This window comes from Alexandromys fortis, unplaced genomic scaffold, assembly GCF_014885135.2.
Source record: "Alexandromys fortis isolate MF-2015 unplaced genomic scaffold, M_Fortis_MF-2015_v1.1 scaffold_303, whole genome shotgun sequence".
Taxonomy (NCBI): domain Eukaryota; kingdom Metazoa; phylum Chordata; class Mammalia; order Rodentia; family Cricetidae; genus Alexandromys; species Alexandromys fortis.
In genome coordinates, this window is record NW_026068181.1 from 460,175 (window position 1) to 487,025 (window position 26,851).

Consider the following 26,851-nt stretch of genomic DNA (forward strand, 5'->3'; position numbering starts at 1 on the left):
TATTGTCAAACTGTAGGTTGTTCACAAACCCGCAGCAAGGCCACACTGCTATAAGAATGGCTACAAAATTTATGAAACATGGAGCAGTTGAGCTGGTGCCTACATAGAGCCTTCACCCCAGGTGCTAGTGTTCTTGGTACCAGAGGACAAAGGTAAACACCAACCCAAATACAAAGCCTTGAATCTACAGTGGACACCCTCCTGCAAGATACACTAGTGCCATGGTGGCACAAAGCTTGTGGGAGTAGCCAAGTGATACTTGATTTGATTTAAGGTCTACTACATGAGATGAAACAAATACCTGGCATTGCTTTGGTGACCAAAAAACAGGACCTAGGTGAAAATCAAATCCTACTGTTCTACTAAAAAAATGTAGTAATAAATGACTTCTAAGGACATTCTGCTATATCAGTGGTTCTCAACCCATGAGTCACAACCCTTTTGGGGACAAATAATTTTTTCACATAGTTCAGCTAAGACCACCAGAAAACACAGATATTTTCAATATGATTCATAACAGTAGCAAAACTACAGACATGAAAATCATTGGTTGCAGTCACCAAAATATGAGGAACTAATTTAAAGGGTTGCAGCATTAAGAACATTGAAAATGACTATGCTGTATATTAAGTTACATATAGCACCTTGTTCAGCCATCATTAGAGAAGCTTCCTCCTGCACCAGATGAGAACAAATGCAGAGATCCGCAATCAGACAATAGACAGAGTCAGAGACCTTGCAATGCTCAGCCCTCAGATCTCTCCCTCCAATCCCTCCAAGCAGTGCTCAGAACCCTGCAGAAGAGGTGGTAGGAAGAGTGAGAGTCAGAGGGGATGGAGGACACCCAGGAAACAAGGCCCTCTAAACAGCAGGACTGACGGCCACCTGAACTCACAGAGACCGTGGCAGCGTGCACAGTCCAGCATACGTCCTTACCAGATGGGGCCTTAGAACTGAAAGAAGTGGACACAGCCCCATCCACAATCCAGAAGCTATATTCAATTAATAATCACTAGCAAATAAAAAAATTAGTTTTCTCCAAGGCACTCTCACTATTGAAACAAATTACTCTTCAAAGTAGAGTGCCTGCCCCACAGTAAATGGACAACAAAATAAACTCAAGAGCACCTTTGGAGGTCTTTGTCTCATAGTGTTGTATCATGGCATTTTTTTCCAACCTTACAGGTCCTTTGTGTGTATATTGTGGTTCTCAGTTTCTCAGTTTTGTTTTTATGGGATTCTTGTGGGTTTGAACAGGTATGTTTCTGTGTATATATGTGTTTCTTGTGCTGAAGAGGTTAAACTCTCCCACCTTCACAACTGAATTTAGGTTTCAGTTCTCTTTTAAAAAAAGAGCCTGCCTGCACAATGCTCTCAAGGTCACTGCCCTCTTGTACAGGTGAGCGACCCCACATATGCTGAAATATTAATAAACACTCTATGCTCTCACACAGTAATTGAGTCTGTGGTCTACCTTCATCATTTCCTCGGACCCTGTTTGTTTTCTTTGTCCTCTTCCTTCTGTTTGTTTTCTTTGTCCTATTCTAATTAGTTTCTTTTAGCTTTTTCTTACCTTATTATTATTCCTTACTGATGGTTTTCTAACAAGAAACAGAAAGAAGGTGGATGGGAGGGGAGGTGGAGAACAGGGAGGAGTTAAAAATAATCCTATAATATAAATTCCATTTTGTAAGGCTTCTCTTAACTAACTTATCACTTTTATTCTTCATTCATTCATTACATAATATGATTTGTTCTATTTTATTGTTCCATTTGTGAGTTGTTCCATTATATTGTTGATTAGCCTTCCTTTGTATGACTGTATGCAATGAGCTTATTGATGGTTTTTATGATAGTGTCTTGGCTTTTTAGATTTTATCAAATAAAGATGTGTTATGGATATACATGTACATGTCTTCTTGTAGATATATCTATTATTTTTCTTGTGAATTTGCCTGATGGTTGAATTTCTTTGTTATAGGATATATTAGGTATATATAATTATAAATTACCATATAATGTTTTCCACATGTGTGTATAATGTATTTTTAATGTGTCTACCCTCCCCATTTCCCTTCCTTATCCCTGCCTGCTTCCTATTGATTTCCTTTCTCTTCCCACCTAATCTGCTTCCATTCTCACAGGTTAGGGTTTATTAGGGTTTCTTACAGGAGCCTCACCAGGAGCTTCAGAACTGGAGAAAGCTCTCACTTCCCCAGCAACCAACAGGTCACTGTCTATAAATCCTCAGGATGGGTGGGGCTTGGGAACTTCTCCCACCTCTGTGGCTGAATGTTGACAGGCTCAGGTCTGGTGTAGGTAGTCACCCAGTGTGCTAAAAATTCATGAAGGCTGGAACATAAAACAGAACAGAACAGAACAGAACAGAACAAAGAGTTCTTGAGTGCCATGGTCATGCCGTGTTCTGAAGGCAACATTGCTCCACAATCCACCTCTTCCTTTAGTCTGACATACTTTCCGCTTCCCATTCTCGTGTTTCCTGTCATTACATTCTTGGCAAGACTAGAATTTTAAATCATTGCAGTATTGCATCTTAGAGGGGTGTGTAGCTTTTTAATTGTGGCTTTTATTTCTGCATGATTGAATTTGTAATGAAGGACTTTGGACATGTACAAACTGGCAATTTTATAAATTTATTTCATCAGATGTTCAAGATGTTTCTCATTTTTCATTAAGATGTTTAACTAATTTATATTATTGAATTGAGGCATTATTTATAGATTTTGCACATACATCCTTCATGAGATACTTATATAAAGAAAACATTTCTCTCTATTTTTCATTTGTCTATCACTTTTAATGTCTGAACTTCAAACAAAATTTATATAAAGCCAATTTAATATGCTCTAAAATAGGGCGACTACATTATTTTATACAAATTTCACAAATGCAATCACAAGGTTTGTTAAAGGAGTGAAAGGCAGAAAAAGAGAGTCAAAGGACAATTTGATCATGATATAAAGTCAGAAGCAACTTATAAAGAGCCCCAGTTTCCAGTATGCTTCTGCTAAATACTGCTCCTTAGACAAGAGAGAGAAAATAGATCCATGAAATTTCAGCAATACTGTTTTCAAAACAAGATTGGTGTAATGAAGACACCAGGTGATATACCCACGTGGACAGGGACATGCAACAATAATGAAGAGATCATGATCTTAGAAGTGAGAGGGGACATGGGAGGAGTCGAAGGGGAGAGGGAGAGACAAGAGCAATATAGACGCCATTATACCTGTGAAGTTATGATCAAAATTTAAAAATTACCCTATCAAGAAGTGAGCGAAGTAATGTTGCTGACTTTGAAAAAGCAAGAGAATTCTCTTCTAAGGTTTCCCAAAAGAAGCCCAGCTTTTACGACATTTTTCGCTTTAATGTTGCAGGTCTATACTTTAGAATAGCAAAGGCATATAGCACATTTCTGTTGTTTTATACCATGGAGTATTCTATGGTTTATTTATTTAATTATTTTATATGTACATGTTTAGGAGGTATGTGTGTGCATCACATACATTCAGTGCTGGCAGAGACCAGAAGAAGACATCAGAACCCCTCGACCTGGAGTTTAGGTGGTTGTGAGCCCCCATGTGGGTGCTGGGAATTGAACTCAGGTCCTCTGGAAGAGCATCCAGTGCTATTAACCACTGAGTCACCACTCCGGCCCTGTCTTTTAAAAAAAAATAGTGACCATAGATTATTTACATAATCTTTTTATAATAAAGGATGTTTTCATTTTTAAGCAAATATGGGGATAATAATCCATTCTTGGGAAAATTAATAAATCCCACTAGTGAAGAAATACATTTTTAATATTTATAATATAAATATTCAATATAAAAGTATCAAATATTTCCATATTTTATGATTCTATGCAATCAATGTATGAATTGTATTCATGTATATTTGAAAATTGAGAAACTGTCAGTGAAAAGTGATGGAAAAGGCAAAGAAAAATTTGGAGACTGAATTGTATAGTTTATTCTTCAGTATCATGAATCTAGAACATGCTAATGTTATTTACATGGACTTGGTGCAAGTTTATATAAACTGACCAAAGGGCACTAAAGCTACAGGAACACTCTGAGACATCGGAGATTTCTGCCTCAACCGACTGCATAATTTGTCTCTAGATGAAGCTCCCAGGGACACAATGTCTAAAGGCTATTAAAACACACAAGATATGCTCCTCCCCAGGGAAAATGGCACAAGTCCTGCCCCTTGTGTGAAAATGGGAATGGAGGGATCACTCCACGCCAGTGACCTCCTGGGAATTTGAGAGCATAAATGGTTTCGTTTTCCTCTCGCTCGAGTCTTTCCCTTCTGAAAGTGTGCTCACTTTCTTCTGAGTTCCTTCCATCACTCCTGTGAACTGAAAAGAGACTCCACTCTGGTGAGTTGACAACTGCAGGGGTTTAGTGAGGAAGGATCCTATATCACATGGCTTCTAGTTCTCTCAGTGTCTGAGGGACTGTGCTCTGAAGACCTGTCTGTGGGAGAAGGGACCTTTCTGAGACCAGTGATTCTCTCTAAAAGATTTTAAAGTCACATTTATTTATCTGTGTGTGTGTATGGATGTGTGCATGCATGTATGTATGCCTTGTTTTCACACATGCAAATGTGTGAACACACATACACACATGCATATGGTGCACATTTGGAGGTCAAAGGACAACTTGTGAGAGTAAGTCTCTTCCTTCATTGTGTGGGTTCTAGGGATCCAAGGCAGATCAAAAGGCTTGGCATCAAGTGCCGTTACCTGCTGAGCTGTCTCCCTGGCCCCACACCAATTTACTCTATGATAAGGCAGTGGGCACTTAATAGGAAGCTACTGATTTCAAGTTAAAACAGCTAATATACTCAGAAAAACTCCCAATATCTCAGCAGAGGACTTTTGGCAAGAAAATTGAGTTTACAGTATGTTTTGACTAAACCAAGATCCCTTGGTACTGATGCTTTTACCCTTCACAGTTTCAGTGATGAGTTGTTTCTCTCCCTCTTTGATGTATTCCCCATGACTCTTCCTTGTGACTGGGGCGAAAGGAACGGAAAATCTATGCTCTGATAGGCTGAACTTAAACTTCCTAAATTACTGAGCTGTTTTGACTTTGTGGGGCTTCCAGAGTTTACTTGTTTATCAGTCAAAGGAGATCACGTGGCCATCATTTAAGGAAGAACATTCTGGAGTGACTGCTGTTGCACATTGTTCAAAAAAGTTCTGTGCTCTTGGCAGTTTATTCTGCACTAGGCAGTGGACTGAGGCTTAGAAAACCCATTCACGGGGCCTGCGTTTGTCAATGGCCACCTGCATTTCTTCAGGTGGTCTCAACGTGGTCACCTCGGCTGCTCAAGGCAAGTGCCAATGACAAACTGTGAAAGAGTAGCTCACTTATGTAAAGCACTGACTGGGGACCTAGAAGACACGTCACAAGGCCTAGGAGGCCCCAGGTTTCCTTTTCCTAGGCAGAAGACTACAGATCCTCACCAGGTCTTAGTGCAAAACTGTTATGAATTTCTGACAAGTCACTTCCCTGCCCTTGGAATGGCTTTGAATCTTTACTCTGGCTAATTGCTTAGGTCTTGGATAAGAGCCAGCTCTCTCTGACACTTGCCTTTGTATGACTCAGAAGCTGTAGATCCTAGATAGTGGAGGACTTCCTGGTATCATGGCCCGCTTATCATTCACTTCTACCTGAAAGAGAAACTGTCTGAAACAGATGGCAGAAACTGAGTTAGAATTCACAGGGCATTTTCCTAAGTGTGGGCTCTGTTCAGTGCAAAGCTAGATTCTCACAGGTAGATACCAGCAGACCAGAAAGGAAAACTGTGAGGCAGAACTTCTCTATGATTCTTTACTTCTGCCCTAGGAGATGAGGCTCAGCAGACACTTTGCCTGGATAAACTCCTCTGTCAGACTTTTTGGTTATGGAGGCTTCCTCCACACAGGCAGTGGAAGTGTCTCTTCTGCTAACCAGGGAGAAGCGAGATCACTTAAGGCTTAGCACATAGGCCCTCCAGGCCTAAAGTTTAGGACTTGTCCAAAAGCATTCTTTGGGTTCATTACTTTCTCCTAAAGGTGGGTTAATAGTGCTTCCCTCTTCCCCTGTGTCTTCTGAAAGATGCACGCTCTTGTATTTGCATCACATTTCAGTCACTGAAGTGGGAGCTCCCATAGCACCCAGCATGAGAACCTGCTCTTTCATTCATTCTTTTTTATTTTTTTAAAATATTATATTTCATAACAAATCCATATCCAACTCCCTTCCCTCCTCCAGCCCCCTCCACCTTCTTTCCCCTCAGCTCCCATCCCACACCCCATCCACTGCTCAGAGAGGGTAAGGTTCCCATGGGGAGCCAACATCAGAGAGGGTAAGGTTCCCATGGGGAGCCAACAAAGTCTAGCACATTACTTTGAGGCTCTCCTCGCTATATCTAGGCTGAGCAAGGTATCCCTCCAGAGAGAATGGGTTCCAAAAAGCCTACTCTCTCTGCCAGTGGCCCCACAGTCTGCCCCAGCCATACAACTGTCATCTGCATTCAAAGCACATAGTTTGGTTCTATGCTAGTTCCCTCGCTCTCAGGCCAGGCAAACAGTTTCAGGGGGTGTTCCCACCATGGTCTTGGTCTCTTTGATTGTATTCTCACTCCTCCCTCTCTTCGACTAGACTTTGGGAGCTCAGCCCAATGCTCTGCTATGTTTCTCTGCATCTGCTTCCTTCCATTACAGTCATGCATTCTTCTTTCATGAGCTTCCTCCCCCTTGAGCATGCAAATCCATCAGTGTATTTTACAAATGTCTTGTCTGAAGCACAGGATCTACCCTGGAGAAGGCAGTTGTCTTCTTTCTTCACAGATCATCTTCATCCAGTACAGCATTAAAAAAGAAACTTAAGATTTATTTTAAATACTCTGTGTGTGTGTCTGTGTGTGTGTGTGTGTAAGTGGTATGTAGACACGAGTTCAGGTGCCTGTGGAGGCCAGAAGACTGGAGCTGGAGTTACAGGTGATTGTGCTCTGTGCTATGAGGGAGTGAGCACAGAATTCTCAGTACTGCTCTGGAGAACAGTACTCTATCATCACCTCTGAGCCATTTCTCCAATCCCAGTATCACATTTTTAATGTATGTATTTTTATTTTTTCTCTATCTTTCCTCACTCCATTCTATTTTCCCCATCAGATGTGCATTTCCTCCTTTTAAATTGGCCTATATTAAAGAGTTTAATTTAATTACATGCAATTTCTGACTCACATAGTGACCTTTTTATAATGTTTACTAATTGATATGAATATATTCTGAATGAAGTGAAGCCATTGGCAAATAGAATGGGCAATGAGTACTTAGTCTACAGGCATTTCTTCATCTTGATAATAGGAAGTGCTTCCATGAGGAATGCTGATCTGTCCCCAGCATTCTGCACTGGAGTGGGACTGTTCCCTTTCATAAATGATTCTGAAAGAATCTCTCTCTTCAGGCAGCAGGTCCCACAGAGGCCATGAACAACCTCAGCTGTTACAACCCAACTTCCTTCATCCTTGTTGGGATACCCGGGTTGGAAAAGTTCCACATCTGGATCGGGATTCCCTTCTGTGTCATCTATGCTGTGGCCATTGTAGGCAACTGCATCCTCCTCTACCTGATTGCTGTGGAGCAGAGCCTCCATGAGCCCATGTTTATACTCCTGTCCATGCTGGCCAGCACAGACCTCATCCTGTCCACTACCACAGTACCCAAACTGCTGGGGAACCTCTGGTTTGGCTCCCAAGAGATTACCTTCTCTGGTTGTCTCACTCAGATGTTTTTTCTGCACTTCAGCTTTGTAGTAGACTCGGCTATCCTGTTAGCCATGGCATTTGATCGCTACGTGGCTATCTGCTTGCCCTTGAGGTACAGCACCATCCTGACCCCACAGGTCATTGTCAAGATCATGGTGAGCATCATTGTGAGGAGCTTCTTGGTCATCCTGCCAGATGTTTTCCTGCTGAAGCGGTTACCATTTTGCAAGACACGTGTTATCCCTCACACATATTGTGAGCATATAGGCGTTGCCAGGCTTTCCTCTGCAGACATCTCTATCAACATCTGGTACGGGTTTTCTGTTCCCCTCATGATTGTCATCTCTGACGTCATCCTGATTGCTGTATCCTACATCTTTATCCTCAGGGCAGTTTTCCTGCTCTCTTCCCAGGGTGCCCGCCAAAAGGCCCTGAGCACATGCGGGTCCCATGTCTGTGTCATCCTCATGTTCTACACACCTTCCTTCTTCTCCATCCTTGCTCACCGTTTTGGGCACAGTGTCCCTCGTAACATTCTCATCTTATTTGCCAACCTCTATGTGGCCATCCCTCCTGCTCTAAATCCAGTTGTTTATGGAGTGAAGACCAAGAATATCAAGGACAAATTCTTTCTTCTCTTCTCTTTGGGAAAGACACAATGATTGGGCTCTGAAAACTAAAGTTGGCAACATTAGTCTGGTGAAAATTTTATCTCCTATTTATTTGGAATGTGATTGATCATTCTATCCATGTACAAAGAATAGGTGAAGAGGAGAGGAAAGAGGCCTACCAGCCCTGTGGAGAAATCAAGGCTTTGCTTTAGCTCATACACTGTGGTGGATGAAGTTGATGGTCTCTGAGTTAATTGAGCAACACACCAACTGAGGTTTGCATTTCTTACTAGACGTTTGGAGGGCTGGCATTCCCTAACACCCTTGTGTTCCACAGCTTCTGAATGAGGGCGGTATGTTGTGCTTTTCTTTGTCAAGTACTTATCAATTCTAATTCTTTCTGCTATGATTACTAAATTTCTTTTGCTTATACTTCTTTAGATCATTGTTCTTTGTGTTTTTTAACTTGTTTTAAAAAAATGAATAAAAAAGACAAACATGTCTCTTTAATTCCTTTCTACCCTGCCCTTGTTGGATTAAATAGAATTGTTCTTTTTTCCTTTCTAATTTTCTTAATTTCATGTCAGAAGAAAAATCAATTTTTTGGTGAATTTCTATTGTTTTTAATAGTATTATATTTAATTTTGGAAGAGCAATGTCAGTTAATTTAGTATACATATGTGAAGAAAGCATTGTAAAGATTATAGAATATATTAATAGACATTGTATGTATACAGAGGTTTCTGTAATTCTGAACTCTGAACAATATATATAACAATCTTATGAATTCACACACACATTGATTATAAATCCTTCAAAATTAATTTCCTCAAAACTGATTTAGAAACTCTGAATCAGCCTTTATGCGAGTACTACATTCTAAGCCACCAGAGCTCCAGAACCTCCCTTTATAAAGAGTATATCCCACCCATTTTCCTTTATGGTAAATGGTACCACCAAAACTTGGATGTTAAAGCAGAAAGTACTTGCATGTATTCTCTTCCCTTACATCGCCATGTAGCAAAAATAACCTAGCATTTGAACTGAACATTTGTGTTTCAATTGCTCATAAGTCATTCTGATGGAGGTGTAATTGTGCATGTGTGTGTGTGCATGTACACGTGTGTGTATATGAGTATGTATATTTGTGTGTGTGTGTGTGTGTTACATTTTCACCCTTATTCTGGCATGAAGCTCGACTCTGCTCCAACCTATTATCTGTCTCTCCACAAGTATTTCAGTCTTTCTGGAAGAAGCTACAACCTTGCTCCATAATTGGCTCCATCCACAAAGAGCAGAGCGAGCATTTTACACCTCACAGTGTGGGTCACATTTTATAACTCACCATGTGTGTCACTTTTCACTCTGCTGAGCTCTACATTTCCACATCCTAGGATCTCACACACACGTTCTTCCTCATGTCCTAGGATCTCACACCCATGTCCTTCCTCATGTCCTAGGATCACACACACACGTTCTTCCTCATGTCCTAGGATCACACACACACACACGTTCTTCCTGCCCTAGGATCACACACACATGTTCTTTTTCATGTCCTAGGATCACACACACATGTCCTTCCTCATGTCCTAGGATCACACACACATGTTCTTCCTCATGTCCTAGGATCACACACACACGTTCTTCCTCATGTCCTAGGATCACACACACACACACGTTCTTCCTGCCCTAGGATCACACACACATGTTCTTAATCATGTCCTAGGATCACACACACATGTCCTTCCTCATGTCTTTTAGGAGGCTTTATTGACGTTAGTGGGCTGGCTTCTGTGACAAAAAAAAAAAAGAGCAAATCCAGACTGGAGGTAAAAAGTGTAAAGAAATATTTCTAAAAGTCAAATGTGCAAAAGAAAAAAGGGATGGCCCCACAGCAAAGGAAGCAAAAATAATGAGGGCTTTGTGTATTGTGATTAGAGAGCTCTTGGAGACATGCATAAAAAGAGAAATAATGTTCCTGAATACTTGTTTAGTCAATACTACATGTGAAAAATATACATGTCAGCTTTGAGAAATATCTGCTAATTCCCCTGTATGACAGTGCCATTATCTTACACGTGATAAAACAGAAAGTGTGGATCATTGCAATAACTGATACTCACTACAGTCAGTAGATAGACTCTATTGAATAAGGGTATGTTAATCTGTACCTCTACTGCATGATGATAGGAATGTATATGCTTGTCCTCTACAATTTGCCATCTAGAAAATAATTTCTTGTAGGCCAGTTTAATATCTTCCACATCTCATGTCACTTCAGTATATGATTATTCCATTTATTTCAGTGAGCATTTTTACAGTGTATAACCATATGGACTGATGTATTTAAACATGTTCAGTATCCTAGTTCACTAGGATTCCCTAGTGGCATTTCATTTGTATTTTAATAAATAAAGCTTGCCTGAAGAGCAGATAGTAAAACAGTCACCTTGGTCAGCCTTACAGACCAGGCAGTTGTGACACACACCTTTAATCCCCGTAGCCACACTAGTTTGCCATAGAAACCAGGCAGTAGTGGTGTTCGTCTTTAATGCCAGCACTAGAAAGGAGTATAATATGGGAGGGGACAGCTCTCACGCAGTCTCATTATGAGGATTTTCGAAGGTAGGATCACCATTTCGGACTGGGGTAGAGGTAAGAGCCAGTGGCTGGATGTTTTGCTTTTCTGGCCTTCAGGTTTTTGTTAATTGTCTACAGGATTCCACTTACCCATTCTGCCAAGTATCCTTCCCTCATTTCTAAAAAAATCATTTTTTAGGAAATACACAAGATTTTCTTCAGCACAGGTACTAACTCCTTTCCCCACTCTAGATTTTCAGCAGTTCTTCACTTCCCCTTGTCTTGCTAGAGAAAGATCCTAGGAGGCAAGGTCTTACAGTGGCTAATACCTTAAGGGATCTCATTTCAGTCTCTACTCTGAGCTGGTACCCTGTGGATATAGTCCAGATATTTCCCCTTCATGGTGGAAATACAAGCCTTGATGACCAAAGACAAGCTTTCACTCACTCACCCATAGCAACGGGGATTTCTCAGCCTTACCAACAAATTCTACTCAAACCTCTGAGAGCTGCTCCTTTTTCAACCTGAAGATAGAATGCACTAAATCTTGTGGTGAGGGATGACATCATAAGAATCTCAGTAGCTGCTATCCACCAAAGTATAACAAGACCAGTAAGGCCACTAGCAGTAATTCAGTGATGATTTCCACCCCAATCCCGAGTCTAGCCACGGAGCCTTTGTGATGATGTGAGGTTTAAATACTTCCCTTCCTCCATCCTTCACATCAGGTACTCACTCTCCACTCCTTCTTGGGTTCAGACTCATCTCGGAGTATCAGACCAATGCCTTGATGGTATGTATAGCTATTGTGTCCAACCTGCAGCCAAAAATAGCTATGAATGTGCCCCGGTAAAAAATCGTCATTTACTTAAACTATTATAGGGTTTTGTAGTAGGAGGTGTATAACTTAATTGCACAGCTCTGAAGCAATATCATTTTGCAGTGTAAAAAACGTGAACTTGCATGCTAGGAAAACAGAGACTTAAGTATATACTAGGTTTATTTCTGGTAAAGCATGACCTAGATATATTCAGTCCTCTTTCACAATATTTGGCTGTCTAGGCTCATGAGCATCACATAACAAGTTACAGTGCCTGCCTCCGAGTTATCTGCCCTTCTCAGCCTTAATGAGTCCTGAGACTCAGACACACATTAGCTCAGGCTTAACTGACTCCTATGGCCAATCTGAATTTTCTGTCCTTCATATACTAAAGCAATTTTCCGACTATGACCTCCCCTCCCCTCCATCCTTCTGTTGCCTATGTTCATGTACATGGCTGGTCTTAAACTGTTGATACTCTGGGGGACGCTGCATCTTTCTACTCTGAGTCCTGCCCCTGATAACCCAGAAATTACAGGAGCGATATCTGGGTATAAGTGTGAAATCATGGGCTAGTTCTATTAAGACATAGGGCAGAAACATAGGATTCAGAGTGGAAATGAGCCAGAAAAATGATACTGAACTGTATTAGGAAGTTCTGGGCAATAGACACTCCTAGAACACCCAAAGAGAAGGTGAGCAGGCTGGAGGAAATGCAACTCTTAGAAACCTAGAAGCCATAAATACAAAAGAGCCAGAACTTTGCTTATAAAAAGGGCCAAAACCTCTGAGAGATAAACTTTAAAAGAACTGATATAACATACTCCAGGGAGCAAATGAAATAGTTGATTTCTTAAAGAGGATTAAAGGAAGTACATTCATCCAAGAAACAAGACCCTATAGGTCAAATTCTAGAAATAAAATTTGAAAAAAAATCAGAGTTTTGTAAAGTCTTCTTTATCTTATTGGGCTAACTCCCTAACTGCAGATGGTCATAAAATTTTGCCCCTGGGATGGAGACATATCATAATTCAGAAGCAAAAACTACACAAATAGACTAGTACCTGATAAGGAAACAGAAGTAAGCATTTTGGAGGAGACAACCCTGTGCTTCTGATGAAGGCAGGTGTCAAGTGAAGAACTTTAGCTTAGAGGGAAGTTAAAAAGCAAAAGAACTCTAGACAGACAAACATGCAGACAAAGATATGTGTGGTTTCAAGAGGTCTTAAGAAAAGTCAGGACTTCTTGGGAGAGTAGCAGCCAGAATTCTGACTCCGGAAGTAGCCAGTAGAGGTGATGGCAACGCTGGCAGACACCTGAATGTGGGTGAATATGAGTAAAAATATCAAAAATTTCAAGATTTCTCTATTTTTAGTGTATTGCGGGGGGGGGGGGGGCTGCATGTGGGCGTGTCTCTGGCAGAGTCTACCATCAGGTATCTTCCACCTAATGTGTGGAGACTGAGCAAGGAGATCACTGACTGACTAGGCTTGGCTGGTCTGTGAGCTCCAGACATCCTCCCATCCCACTGCCCAGTGCTAGGGTTGCGGATACACCACTGAACCAGGCTTTTACATGGGTGCTAGGGATCTGAACTCAGTCTTCATGCGTGCACAGGAAGCCCTTTACCCATGAGCCATTGAGCCGTCTCCCAGCCCTGTGTTATGTTTGAAACACAAAAAGATCCTTAGGAGACAGAGACAGAGACCCACATTGGAGCACCGGACTGAAATCTCAAGGTCCAAATCAGGAGCACAAGGAGAGAGAGCATGAGCAAGGAACTCAGGACCGCGAGGGGTGCACCCACACACTGAGACAAAGGGGATGTTCTATCGGGAACTCACCAAGGCCAGCTGGCCTGGGTCTGAAAAAGCCTGGGTTAAAAAAACCGGTCTCGCTGAACATAGTGGACAATGAGGACTACTGAGACCTCAAGAACAATGGCAATGGGTTTTTGATCCTACTGTACCTATTGGTTTTGTGGGAGCCTAGGCAGTTTGGATGCTCACCTTACTAGACCTGGATGGAGGTGGGTGGTCCTTGGACTTCCCACAGGTCAGAGAACCCTGATTGCTCTTTGGGCTGACAAGGGAGGGGGACTTGAATAGGGGAGGGGGAGGGTAAGGGGAGGCGGCGGTGGGGAAGAGACAGAAATCTTTAATAAATAAAAAAAAATTAAAAAAAGATCCTTAGGTTATTGACACGAGAGTAAGTAAAGCCTATCCTCAGAGCATTATCCAAGTCTCTCCCCAAATAAGATGATGTTGCCCACACAGCCTCGAACATACAACACACAGGCGCTCCAAGCAATCTTCTTTAATGAAGAACAGGCTAGGGCAGTGAGAGAAGGGCTGCCCGAATGTGCTCATAACCCAAGGAGGAGGAATTTCTAAAATAAGTGCCTTCCCTCCCCTTCCCCCTTTTCCTCTCTTTTCACAGAATGGCGCAGGGTGAGCATCCCCTGGAGAGACTAGGCCTGTGGAGCCCCAAGAAGCCTCTCGATGGCGGCGTGGATATCTCCATCCGTGGCGATAAGGGCCTGCAGGTTTGCATCACGGTTAGCGAAACCCAAGGCCTTCAGCTGCTCCAGTTCTTGCTGGTAGCGACCTTCAGTGAGGAGGGCCGAGGACAGCACAGTGTGGTTAGGCTGCGAACAGGCGTTGGCCAAGGAATGGAAGAGCTGAAGAAAGGCCAAGGAGGGTTGTGTGGTATCTTCTCTATGGGCTTGTCTTCTACCCCTAGTTTCTGGGGCTCCTCTAACCCCACGTGGTTTAGTTGAGTCCCGTAAGAACGGTCCCAGCTCAGGCACCTCCCTTGACAGTATCTGCAGGCCTTGTTCTATCTGTAGCAATGCCTGCAGCGCTCGCGGGTTGGTAAGAATGGGGAGAAGCGGCATATGTTGTAGTAGAGGGCTGCCAGTTGCCAGCTGGTGTAGCAGTGCTGGATTCTGCTGCAGGACGTTCAAGGCTCGGCACAAAACAGAGGTTGAAAGTCTCGACTGATTGGTTAGAGGGGCCTTCTCCACTGGCTGCTGGCTCTCTTGGAAGGGGAGATCCGAGTATAGCTGTAAATCTAGTGTACCAGGTCGGCACCCTGAACTGACCTGACTTGAGACGATGCCCTTGACCTGAGTAACTCCTCCTGTACTGACCTCTTGTGCCAAGGGCCTGGCCGAAGTGGAGGTGGCTGGGATGGTGGCGGTGGGGTCAGAACTGCTGTGAGTGCTGGCGGCTTCTCCTCTGCACAGCTCTGAGCCCGAAATGAGGCCTTTAGAGGCCACCAATAAGGCCAGAGTGGAAAGCATAATCTGCTGGATCTCAGAGCAGCCAGGACGCATGGCATTGTCACCTCCAGGCACTGCTTTTGGAGCCTCCAGCCTCTGCTTGTGTTCCTGCAGGACTTCCTGTTGGCGAGCAGGCTTCGGAAAGGTTTCCGGAAACTTGAGAGCTGGATCGCGTTTCTGTACCGTCTTTGAGGATTCAGGAACATGCAGGCTATTGGCTTGTTTCTCATTTGTCAGTCCTTGAATCAGAGGTTCTTCCAAGAATTGCTCCACCGACTCTGGTGCCATCGTCAGCAGTTGGACAAGCTGACTGAAGAAATCAGCTAGGTCAGGTGAGGTTCGAGCCAGCCGACTTAGCCTGGCTAGGACCCCAGCACTATCAGAGGCAGACGGTTCTGAACGGTGGGTAAAGTGGCCTGTGGGGCCTGCCAGAGTTCCCGTACACGCTGACCCTTTCAGACGAGTCCTCACTACTACGTGCACTGTCGAGTCATCAAGAATGCCACGCTGGCTCAGTATGTCTTGATCCCGGAGAATCTTCCCAGAGAAGATGAGCACCAATCTGTCAGAGTCACAGTGAAGGAATTTGGAGATTTGCTTCTTAAAGCGGTGGACGTTGCTATTTTCTGCCAGCAAAAATTCCTGGCAGTCCTGTGGGGTCTTGACAAACACTCTGATGATACGCGAGGATGGCTCCCTACCTGACACCAGCTGGCTGTCCCCTGCTTCTTCCCTAGCCCGTGCCATATTTCCTTAGGAAGAGGATGCAGGGTTACCCGAGGGCACAGTGGAGCACACACCTTCGAAAGCTTTGATGTGGCACTGAGCACACCTGGGTGCAGGGACCAGTAGGTGTCCGGTGATGTCCTTTCACCTACGTCCTGCAGATGCCACCTCCCAGTGTAGCCCTACAGCCACCTGGCTCCCATACAGGGGGCAGCTGCTCCTCTCTTTGGCAATCTTTAGGGGATATGCTGTCAGTGATGAGGTCACAGTTGAAAGGCAGACATGAATGGGGGCAGGGCAGAAGTCTGTACCACCTGCCTGAGGCTGGGTTTTCCTCACGGTCAGACTGAAACTTAAATGGGGGGAAAACATGTCACCATCTAGAAACATGTTTAACACAAACCTACCTGTTTCTCTTCAAATCCTGAGCGTGATAAGTGACAATGGTTGAGTTGGAAAGCAATGTCTATATGTTAGCTTAGACAGCACCCATTCTGTCCACTAAATTACTGTATGCTCATATGGTCCAGCTGAGGCCTGAAGTTCCAGTTTCTATCTGAACAGAATGAAGGTGTGTAATTAATATGTATAGGCAGTTCACAGTTTCAGTAGGATACTTGTATCCCAATGCCCTTGGGTAATCTCTCTACATGGTTCTAAAGATAATATATTCCAAAGTCCTAATAGATGGCAGAGCTGCTTCAGAAAATAAACTGAAGGGGAGAGGGGTGGCACTGGGGAGATTGCTACATGGTTAAGAGGAATTGTTGCCTTTCCAGAGGACCCTAGCTCAGCTCCCAGCACCCACTTCATATAGCTTCCAATGTCCAGAAACTCCAGCCCTCTTCTGGTTTCTGAAGGCACCTATACACACAGCAGACATACACCAGCAAGTAGTGGAAGGAAATACAGTTTTTAAAAGAAAGTCTCAGCTCAGAAGTTGTTGGTTGGGGTAGAAGAAACCACAGCAGCACTTGGAATCTAGATCTAAACAGGATTTAATTACTGTAAGACTGAGCTAAACAACATTTAATTGTGTAAGACTGTATGAAAGGATGCAGGCATATTTCGGCTAAGTTTGGACCACTCCAGACAGGTAAAGCCTGAGGGAAAATGTAATCTCTCCAATCTCTCCAGCAGTATTTGCTGATATGAAGATAGATTGGGCTGTGTTGTTTTTATCATTACCATTAACAATCATCAACAACACACACACACACTAAAACATACACTGTTTTCTGGTTTTAAGATTTCCAGTGACCACAAAACTCAGCAACAAAAGAATTTGGCTGCCTAGAATGCCACCTCTAGGGGAGCTGAAAAAGGGCAAAATGACCATATAAGTCACTATGCACCTGTATTACCTTTCAGGTGCTCTTAAACTTTGGTAATCTTGAACCAGAATCTCCAGTACCAACAATAGCAAGTCCTGATACGACGTCTTCATTATAAGATGTATCATCCTGATAAGAGAGTTTCGGAGCCTGAAAGAACTCTTCAGTCCTATGGCTGGCTGACAGCTCACCTCTCTAGGCAGTGTGCAGCCCATGAACTAACCTCCAGCATACAACTGTTGCTGCAAAAGCAACTCTTTTGAGATTCTCTTTGCATTGCCCTCACCGTGGGAAAGGGTGAGGGAGGAAGTGGGATGGTGAAAGCAGTGCAGCTACATTTTAATTTTAAAATAAATTTGAACAATTTCTATTCCAATGGCATTGTTGTTGGAATAGCGCGTTCTCTGAGGCACTTTTGCGGTCATCTGGTGTGATAGAGTGCGGACAAGTACCTAAATTGTGATTTCTTGGATTCCTAGAGACCTTTCCATTCCCTCATGAAGACCTGAGCTGAGAGCGGCAGCATCCACGTAGAAAGGCAGATATAAATCTGTACGACTGTAACTCAAGCACTGGGAAGGGTGTGGATATCAGTGTACACACAGCTCCTGGCTTCTCTGTGTAGCTGGAACATCACCCTCCATTTTAGATAGGAGACACTGTCTCCAAAAACTAACATGGAACTTGTCTGGAGTCAATATCAATCTCTATTCTTTATACACACATGCATGAGCAAGTGTGTGTTCAGGCACATGTGTATATACCTCAGAGGATAGGGGAACACCAGAAATCTAAGAGTTATACAGCCAGAGTTGTTGGTTAAAACAGTCAACTCTGAATGGGTAAAGTAAGAGCACAGGGATGTTAATGCGGGCACACACATGGGTAAATGCTGATATGAGGCTTTGACTCCATGGACATATTTGCAGTAGTCAGAGATTCAAAACTCCCAACAAAATGCTAAAGATGACACTCTGCTCACATGTTGGGAACTAAGGATTAAAGCAGAAATGAATTTCTCCTGGGCACAGTGATTAACAGCAGGGAGCCTAGAAGTAGCATGTCCATTTTATTTTTAAAAAAAATATTTATTTAAATTTGTGTATACAGTGTTCTGCCTCCATGTGTGTCTGCAGGCCAGAAGAGGGCACCAGATCTCACTGTAGATGGTTGTGCACCGCCATGTCGTTGCTGGGAATTGAACTCAGAACCTCTGGAAGGGCAGTCAGTGCTCTTAACCTCTGAGCCATCTCTCCAGCCCCCTAGCCTGTCCATTTTAAACCCCGATTCTATCCGTGTGTTTTCCCTCCATGTATGCTTCAGCCTTCCTCATTGCTAAGTCAAAATTAACAGCACAGCTATGGAGAAAGTGGAAATTGGTCTTCTCCAGGGACAGGCCCCCTCAGAGGTCCCCAATCCCAATCGGTCAGGCTTAACTAAACACACAAATACAGGCAACAACAAGGACTGAACAGGTTGTATTTATGTATTCATTGCGTGTGTGCGGGTATGTGCCCTGTTGTGTTGTAAGAATAAAGAAGTTATGGTGTTGAAAGGAAGTGAGGGGACACGGGAGAAACTGGAGAGCTGAGGGGGGGTGGATGCAGGGCTCTTGTATGAAATTTTAAAAACAAAACATAAAATCAGCATTAAAAAGAGAAAAGAAAACAATTCTGTGCAGACGGCTGTGGTATCTAACCCAGTTATTTCCAGCACTCGGAGGTTGAACCAGGAGGAGTTGCTTCAAGTGTGAAACCAGCCTGGCCTACATAGTGAGACCCTGCCTCAAAAAGAAAATCAGGAAACGTCTCTTTGCACCTGCGTCCTTCCAGAAACATGCTCTGCACTCCATCAGAAGTGGCACTTTTTGCTAGATGTTAGGCTTTCTCTGTTTATATTCCATCTTCAGATTGCGGTCAGCACTAACGGTGTGCTCTGGTCAGCAGGCCCTGTGGCTCTAATTCTTAAAACTGTCCTCTAGCACAGGTAATGGTTTAGTTTTAAATATTTTGAGAACTGCTTGAGTACTGCATTTACACCTTTTCCACCCCTCCTTATGCCCCATCACTCCTCTGTGTTTCCCCACTCCCTGTAGGTGGAAGTATGTGAATCCACAATAACCAGAATAAAAGAATATCAAAGATTTATTAGGAAATACTTACGAATAACAGCACGGTAGAGAGCTACCGAGGTCTTCTGCTCTGCCCAGGGGGCTGGGGGGGTGGGTGGGCATGGAACCAGCAGTCCGATCTCTGAGCACCACACGCAGGCGAGTGCCTGCTCCTTTCTTTTAAAGGAGTTATGAGTAGAAGCTCTGCCTCTATCGGGCCAGATAACCCAATGCCATGGACTGGGCAAATATCCACTACACTTTCCTCTCAACTTTATGACCTCTTCTTACTAATTACATACATTTTGTGAATATAAATATGCATGTGTGTGTACATGTGTGTGTACATGTGTGTGTGCATGTGTGAATACAACCTGCTGAGTCCCGTTTGTTCTATTCATATGTACATATGTTTAGTAGGACTGGACTCTTGTGGTTGTACAACATACTGGGGTCTGTTCAGACTATTCTACCTCTCTCAGCATCCATTAATAGCCAGCAGTTCTTCACCTAGGGGTATGGTCTTGTGAAATTTCCTACATCCTGATTGGGAAGTCAAGTGGTGTCTTCATTATGCACGTCTGATTGCTAAGATTTCACAGGGGCAGCTCTCTGTTATACAGAAGATACTCTCGTAGCAGATGTTCTGGCCCTCTGGCTCTTAAAATCTTCATACTAAAGTGATGCTCAACTCCCTGTCTGGGATCAAGCAGCTCCAGATTTAACCACCATTCGTTGTTTGCTTCAGTTTATAGTAAATCTCTTGATAAAGGAAAGGGCATCAGGCAAAAAGAGTCAGCTACCAGGCCCGGTTTATAGAATATGTGAATGACAGCAGAGTCTGCCCTTTTCTTCTCTACCCATATGACACTACACCCCATCTTGTCACGGCCTAGATGTTTCATCTTGAACCACTGCTAATAATAAGACTCAAGACAGTGACCGTGGATGGGGAATCCCAGCAGTCACGCACTTTCAGTAATGTCTGAAACTGTAAAGGTCTTCTCTCACTCAAATTACAGAGACCTTGTCTCCCTCAGCCCTGCTCCTGTGGTAGCTACTACTTGATTTGTATTGCCTGGTCTCCCAAGAATTTCCTCATTCCTTTGCCCTTCTGCTCACTTGTATTCCAAGGCTTCATCATTTAACCATTTGTTGTGTTTCACATACAAGACGGCACCTTAGTGGCTGGTGGAACACAGCAGCCTCCTCTGCCCCAGGATGGTCCATTTCCTGGGTGCACCACCATGGTGCTGGGAAAGGCCAGTCTCTGATGAAGCTACAGAAGGATTGCAAGCACCCAGTCCACTCTTGATGAATCTCAAGAGCTGATGGGATGGTTAGTTAGTCAACAATTATAGATAATAGTGTGATGGTTCTTCGAAACTTTAACATATGACTCAGTAATACTGCTTCTGAATATATATCTAAAGGAAATGAACTCAGTATAGGAAAGAACACTGTTTTTTGAAATAAAGTAAACATAGAAACCCAAGGGCGCTTTGTTCTCTCTCATGAAGCTTAAATCAGTCAGAGGCATGAGCTTTCCTGGCATGTGTGAGGCCTTGGATTTGATCCCCAGATAATTTGAAAGTAAAGTAAAAAGCAAGCTGAAACAATGAAAACAGGAAATTGAACTTGATGCTTGTGTGCTCCATTCAGGCTGGAAATGTTTCACTGAACCATGTTAGTATACACAGTTAACACATGTTAACAGAAATATTGTATGAACACACTATGACAAGAAAACCATTCACAGCCAAGCGTGGTGGTAAATAGGTCCCAGCACTTGGAAGGCAGAGGCAGGTGAATCTCTAAGATTGAGGCCAGGTTGTTCTAAGGAGTGAGTTCTAGGTCAACCAGGGATATACAGAGAAATTGTCTCAGAAAAAAAGGAAGGAAGGAAGGAGGGACAGAAGGAGGGAGGGAGAGAAGGAGAAAAGAAGGAAAGAAGAAAGGAGAGAAAGAAAAAAAGGAAAAAGGAAGGAAGCAATCTACTAAACATTTTCCTAGACAAGACTTTAAAACTCATCCAAACTGCTCTTTGGCATTCCGAGGAGCCTCCAGAATTTCTCTCACCCAGATGAACTAATTAAGTTTGATTTTTGTGCAGGTGTGTAGATCTGTGCACATGCAGGATGGGTGGTTTTGTAGTCTAGAAGAGGGCATCAAACCACCTAGAACTGGTATTTCAAGTGGTTGTGAGCAACCCACTCCAGCAAGGATTCTAGGAATCAAACTTGGATTCCTCTGCAAAAGCAGTATGCATTCTTAACCACTAAGCTATCTCTCCAGTGCAAAAAAGAAATTGTATGAAGATTATTTTCCTCTTGGCCTTCCAAAGATGGAAAACGTACTGTATCTTACATTTTCTGCAGTTAAACACACCCTGAAGAACACCCCTTCTGAGTTGCAGGAAATGATGTAGTTACGATTGCCTCTTAATGTTTTTAGTGCTGCAATAAGAAGCTTTTTATTTGGACAAGAGTTCTCTCAATAATAGAAAAGAGGCAGGGAAAATCATAGCCCACACAGCTATATGCCCCACCTAGAGATTGAAAGCTAAGTCTTCAGAAAAAGTTGTTTCTAGAAGTCTTTAAATCCAGCACTCAAGAAGCAGAGACAGGTGGATCTCTGTGAGTTTGAGGCCAGCCTGGTCTACACAGCATGAGTTCCAGGACAGGCTCCACAACTACATAGAGAAACCCTCTCTTGAAAACCAGAAAGAAAAAATGTTGGTCTCATCTTTACACTGCATGCCAGTAGCTAGTCTAACTCTTCTGATATTTGGTCAGCTATGAAAAGGAAGGAGAAAGGATTGCTGGATTCAAAAAGATGCTGTATAGAGTCTCTGACGTTTAAATACATACCACAGGCAGTTTTCCTACAGAGACATAATCCACTGAAGACCTCTTTCCTTCCCTGGCTGCACATGAGAGTTTTTGTTTGTATTCCTACTCTGTGTGAAAACTTTGACTTAATGTACCATATTTAGCATAGACACGTGTGCATCTTGAATAGGGTACGTTCATGTGGAAATACACATATGTGCCTTTCTTCCAGTATATATTCATGCACTCATTCCCGTGTATGGGTACTGAAAATCAGGGCTCACTTGGTTCACTGATGGATTGTAACATGTTTCCCCTAGAAATGCCCAGGTAATGGAAACAATACTCTTGCCTGAGGTCTGCGTCCTAAGTCTCTCTAACTACAGTGTTTGTGCACAACATTCCTTCTGCAGGGGCAGCCTTCCTTCCTCTTCAAGGCTTTATTTAGCTGCTTCATTCTGAACACTCAACTTTCATCACTGGGTGACGTCCAGGTCTCCGAAGACTAGACTATCAATAAGCCTGTTCATGCTATTTCAGAGATCCTCACATGTTTTCTTTTGTGTGTGCAGCATGTATGGTGTGTGTGTGTGTGTGTACACACGTGCAAGTATGGTGCATCACTCATGTGGAGACCAGAGGGCAACCGCAGCATCAGTTCCTATCCATCACCTTGCTTCAGATAGTCTCTGTTGATATTTTCAACTGTGTGCACCAGGCTAGCAGGCCACGGGCATCTGAAGAGTCTCCTGTCTCTCTTGTCACAGCTGTAGGAGCATTGGGATGACAGACACTAATGGTGCAAACCTGACTTTCGCATGGTTTCTAAGGATTGGAAGTCACATTTGACTGTGCTTTTACACACTGAGCTATCGCTCCAGACTCATCATTTTTTTCTTACCTTATCATATATTCATATAACCACAAATAAAATATACTTGTTTGAGCAATTGCTGCCAGTATATCATAAGCCAATGAGGGAAGAGTTGTCTCTATTTTATTCATATTGAGTTCCTAACACCTAACTAGATACTAAGTGTAGGGTAGCCACTTCATATTTGAGCTAGAAAATGTAGGGATTCAACTCTCCTGGCACTTTAGAGTGTTACTGCTCTTGCCGAGGATCTGGTTCAGTTCCCAGAAGCCACATCAGGTGGTTCACAACGGCCTCCAAATCCAGTTGCATGGGTCTGGTGCCTTCTTTTGGCCTCTACAAGCACAAGGACACACACCATACACATATATTCACACAAAACACAAAGCGCACATAATAAATAAATCTTCAAAAAGAAAAAAGTAGGAATGCAAAGAGGAGGAAGAGAAAAAGGAAGAGGAAGGAGGAGGAGGAGAGGAAATGATACTCTAAATCTAGCTATATGGAATAATATAAACTCAGTGAAACTACAGAAATTGTAATTGAGCCTGCATCCTTGCTGCTGAAGCTCTTATCCACTCAGAGATTAATGTTAAGTCTGTGAGATAGCCTTTGGGGACAATAAATACAAGAAATTGTATCCTCTCTCTAGCCAGGCAGGTAATAAGGCATAACCATAAAACAGAAGACGTGGTAGTAGCTCCTACAGTACACAAAATCTGAAAAACTTTCAGGATAGCAGGAAATCCATTGGCCTCCCACTTCAAAGGGGGGCAGCAACATCCCTTCGCATCCCCAGCCTTCGACTCCCCTAGCTGCCAACCTTTTAGCTTCCTAAGCACCCCAGAAAAACAGCCCTTTACTGCCTGTTTTCCCCCATGTCCTCCCCCTTTCTCAGAGCCCACAAGAATTAGACTCAGGCAATAACTGGCACTAGAGATTGGATGTAATTGCATCTCAAGATAGGTATACACAGAGCTCAGTTGAGGGCCCCAGGTAGGAGAGTGGTAGGCACGGTTGGGTCACACATCCCCACCCTATTTCTGGCTTTTCATCTTCTTCATTGACTCCAGAACATTGTCTCCACAGTAAAGAACATCATAGTAATTTGGTTTATAGTGCAGCTGTATTCAAGAATAGGAGAACTACGGTAATAAGACATGGGGGGAAAGGCACAAAGGAAAGGATATGGTCCAAATAACTAGAGCTCCTAAGACTTCCTCAGCTTCTCCACAGCAGCATCTACATCGCCTCCTGTAGCAATGAGGGCCTGAAGATTGGCTTCAAGGTTCAGAAAGCCCATAGCCCGTAATTGCTCCAGTTGCACCCGGAAGTGAGCCTCTAGCTGTAGTTGCTGAGGATGGGTACTAGCTAAGGCTTGTAACACCTGGAGGAAGGAAGTGGAATGGAAGCCTACCTCTGTAGAACCCTGCACTTGGGAAACCTGAGGGGTTGGGGTTGGGTGGGGATCCTCAGACAGAAAAGCACCTTCTCTAGATTCTGTACCTCCTGTTACTTCACTCAGCCCTGCTAGGTAGGGCATGAACCAAAGGAGGAGGCGAGGTGCTTCAGTAGCCAGGATCTGCAAACCCTGCTCTATCTGTAGCAAGGCTTGCATGACACGGGGATTTGCCATGGCTGCCTGAAGATGCAACAGTAGTGGTAGCTGTTGGTGTATCTCATTCTGTATTCGAGGGACTTGATTTGTGCCAGCTGACCTCGGAGGTCTTAGGTAACCTGTTGGAGGCAGCCAAGGAGATTCTGGGCCTCCAGCCGTGGCTGCCACAAGGGAAGATAGTGTAGGAACAAAAGGGGACCTGTTGGCAGAATCTCCTATCTGAGAGGTAAGATCGGGCAGGCTAGTGCTCTGGCCCGGAGATTCCTTCCCTGCATCATGTAGGCTTCCACCTTGTCCAATACTATTCTCCGGTAAGTGTCTCAAGAAAGCTGGGCAGGAGGACTTTCCCTTGACTGTTACTGACTCTTTGGGGAGAGGTTGGCCTGACCCAGGTTTGTGGGATGAGGGTAAAGTCGGAGGAACTCTGTTTCCTGATAGTGGTGCTTCCTGGCTTGGGCTCTGAGCAGGCACAGTACCCTGCAGATAGGGTCCCAGAGACTGGGAGGTCTCATGTAACTGCTGGAGATAATCAAAGAGTCCTATGTTACCCAGAAAGCTTGGAAGTCTATTTCTACTCTCAGATGCATCCTGGTCCCCAGGCTGTCTTCCTTGTCTGCCACCTGAAACTTCATATGTAGAAGTCCATGGGTTAGGAAGAGGGTCACAATTCTCTGTCCTTGATGGTTGGCAGCTGGTGGTGGTTGTACTAGTGGTAGTAGTAGTAGCAAAAGGATTGCCACCAAACTGCTCCTGCACTGCATTAAGCATGGGATCCATAATATCTGTATACATAGTACGGAGCACATTATATCCACCAGGGATGCTCTCCAGGTTACTGAGTGCACGGTCCTGGCTACGCATCATCTCCTGCATCATGGAAGGGTTACGTAGAAACTCCATCGTCTGCCGCATGATCTCGGGGTTGTTAAGAATATGACCAATCTCAGGGTTCTGCTGGATCAGCTGCTGCATGTGAGGATTGTCAAGAACCAGCTGGCGCACTAGACCTGTGTTGGACAGCAGACCCTGGATGAAGGGGTCATCAACGAGTTGAGCCACAAGTTCAGGCACTGAGATGTGCTGCCACATGAGTGAGCCTGGCTGGTCAGAGAAGCTACCTGAGGTCAGACCCAGCCCACTGAGGCCTGTGAGGACACCCAAGCTAAAAGGAGGAGACCCATCTACAGGGTAAACAGAACTTGACTGAGGGAGTAATCCAGGATTGGGGCCTGGAGTAGATGCTGGTGGATCCGGGCACTCAGTGCCTGTGGTCCGTCGCTGCATCTTGATGACCAAGTGAACTGTGAGGCCATCTCGCACTCCACACTGTGCCAGTGAGTCAGGGTCCTTGAGAATTTTTCCTGCGAAGATTAAGACCAGCTGGTTTGGATGTGCCTTAAAGCGGGGTGATATCTCTTCCTTCAGCTGCCGGATGGTGCACGTGTCTACAACTGAGAAATCCTCCTTGTCCTTGGGTGTCTTCACTGTCACCCTGATGAGGTGGGACTCCTGGGCTGGTGCTGGGCTGCCCTGTGGTAAAGCCTCTCCACTTTTGGCCATGGTGGGCAGCGGGAGGCTCAGGTCTGTTGGGGACACAGCTGAGGGGACAGGGGTGGGAAATGGAGATCATCATTTCAGCAAGGGTGAAAGAAAAAAAAAAGGAGTATCAAGAGAGCCTTGGGTCTTAGGGCAGGGGAAGGTGTAATGTCTGCATGAAAAGGATCATGAGGTCACTTGGAGAGTGATGCTTTGGGCAAATTATGGAATTAAGATGTGTTAGTCAGGGCAAAACCACACAGGGCTTAGGGAAATGGTCTTCAGGTGATAAGTAAGGGGATGATGGGGAGTAAAGGCCTGGTTGGGGAATACACACCATTCTGCTGTGGCCCCGTCCTTCCTCTTAGGCAGGGCTCCAAACTGCCCTCATCTTGCTGAACAGACACCCTGTAGACCTTCTGAGCTGGAACCCATTCCATCAGGTCACCTCTGTGACCTCAGCACTAGCATCACAGCCTCGCACCATGGAAACAGGAGACTCCAAGGTGATCAGGTCCCTGGGAACCCCATTCTCCCCACTTCTTTATCTTACCTTTATCTTAAGTTTTTTATTTTTAATTGATTTTTATTGAGCTCTACCTTTTTCTCTGCTCCCCTCCCTGCCTCTCCCCTCCCGCCTTCAACCATGCCCCAAGGTCCCCATGCTCCCAATTTACTCAGGAGATCTTGTCTTTTTCCATTTCCCCTGTAGATTAGATCTATGTCTCTCTTAGTGTCCTCAT

At 43.9% G+C, this 26,851-nt stretch overlaps 5 protein-coding genes across 6 annotated transcripts in view; 1 reads left to right on the forward strand and 4 right to left on the reverse strand.

Moving 5' to 3' along the window:
- The window catches only part of LOC126492637 (tripartite motif-containing protein 30A-like), a 399,822-nt gene that overhangs the window by 131,040 nt on the left and 241,931 nt on the right, over nucleotides 1-26,851 (reverse strand). The gene's annotated exons all lie outside the window — the stretch shown is intronic.
- Nucleotides 1-26,851, reverse strand: part of LOC126492642 (tripartite motif-containing protein 30A-like) — a 361,486-nt gene that overhangs the window by 92,767 nt on the left and 241,868 nt on the right. The window lies entirely within an intron of this gene.
- LOC126492664 (olfactory receptor 52H1-like) lies at nucleotides 7,506-8,447 on the forward strand. The gene has a single exon (XM_050129207.1). It carries the CDS (start codon nucleotides 7,506-7,508, stop codon nucleotides 8,445-8,447), a length of 942 nt encoding a protein of 313 aa, XP_049985164.1.
- On the reverse strand, nucleotides 14,267-15,826 carry LOC126492623 (ubiquilin-3-like). The gene has a single exon (XM_050129155.1). It carries the CDS (start codon nucleotides 15,824-15,826, stop codon nucleotides 14,267-14,269), a length of 1,560 nt encoding a protein of 519 aa, XP_049985112.1.
- On the reverse strand, nucleotides 24,165-26,202 carry Ubqln3 (ubiquilin 3). Its single transcript, XM_050129163.1, is given in 2 exon segments — nucleotides 24,165-26,162; nucleotides 26,164-26,202. Coding segments are annotated over 2 exon segments (2,037 nt in total).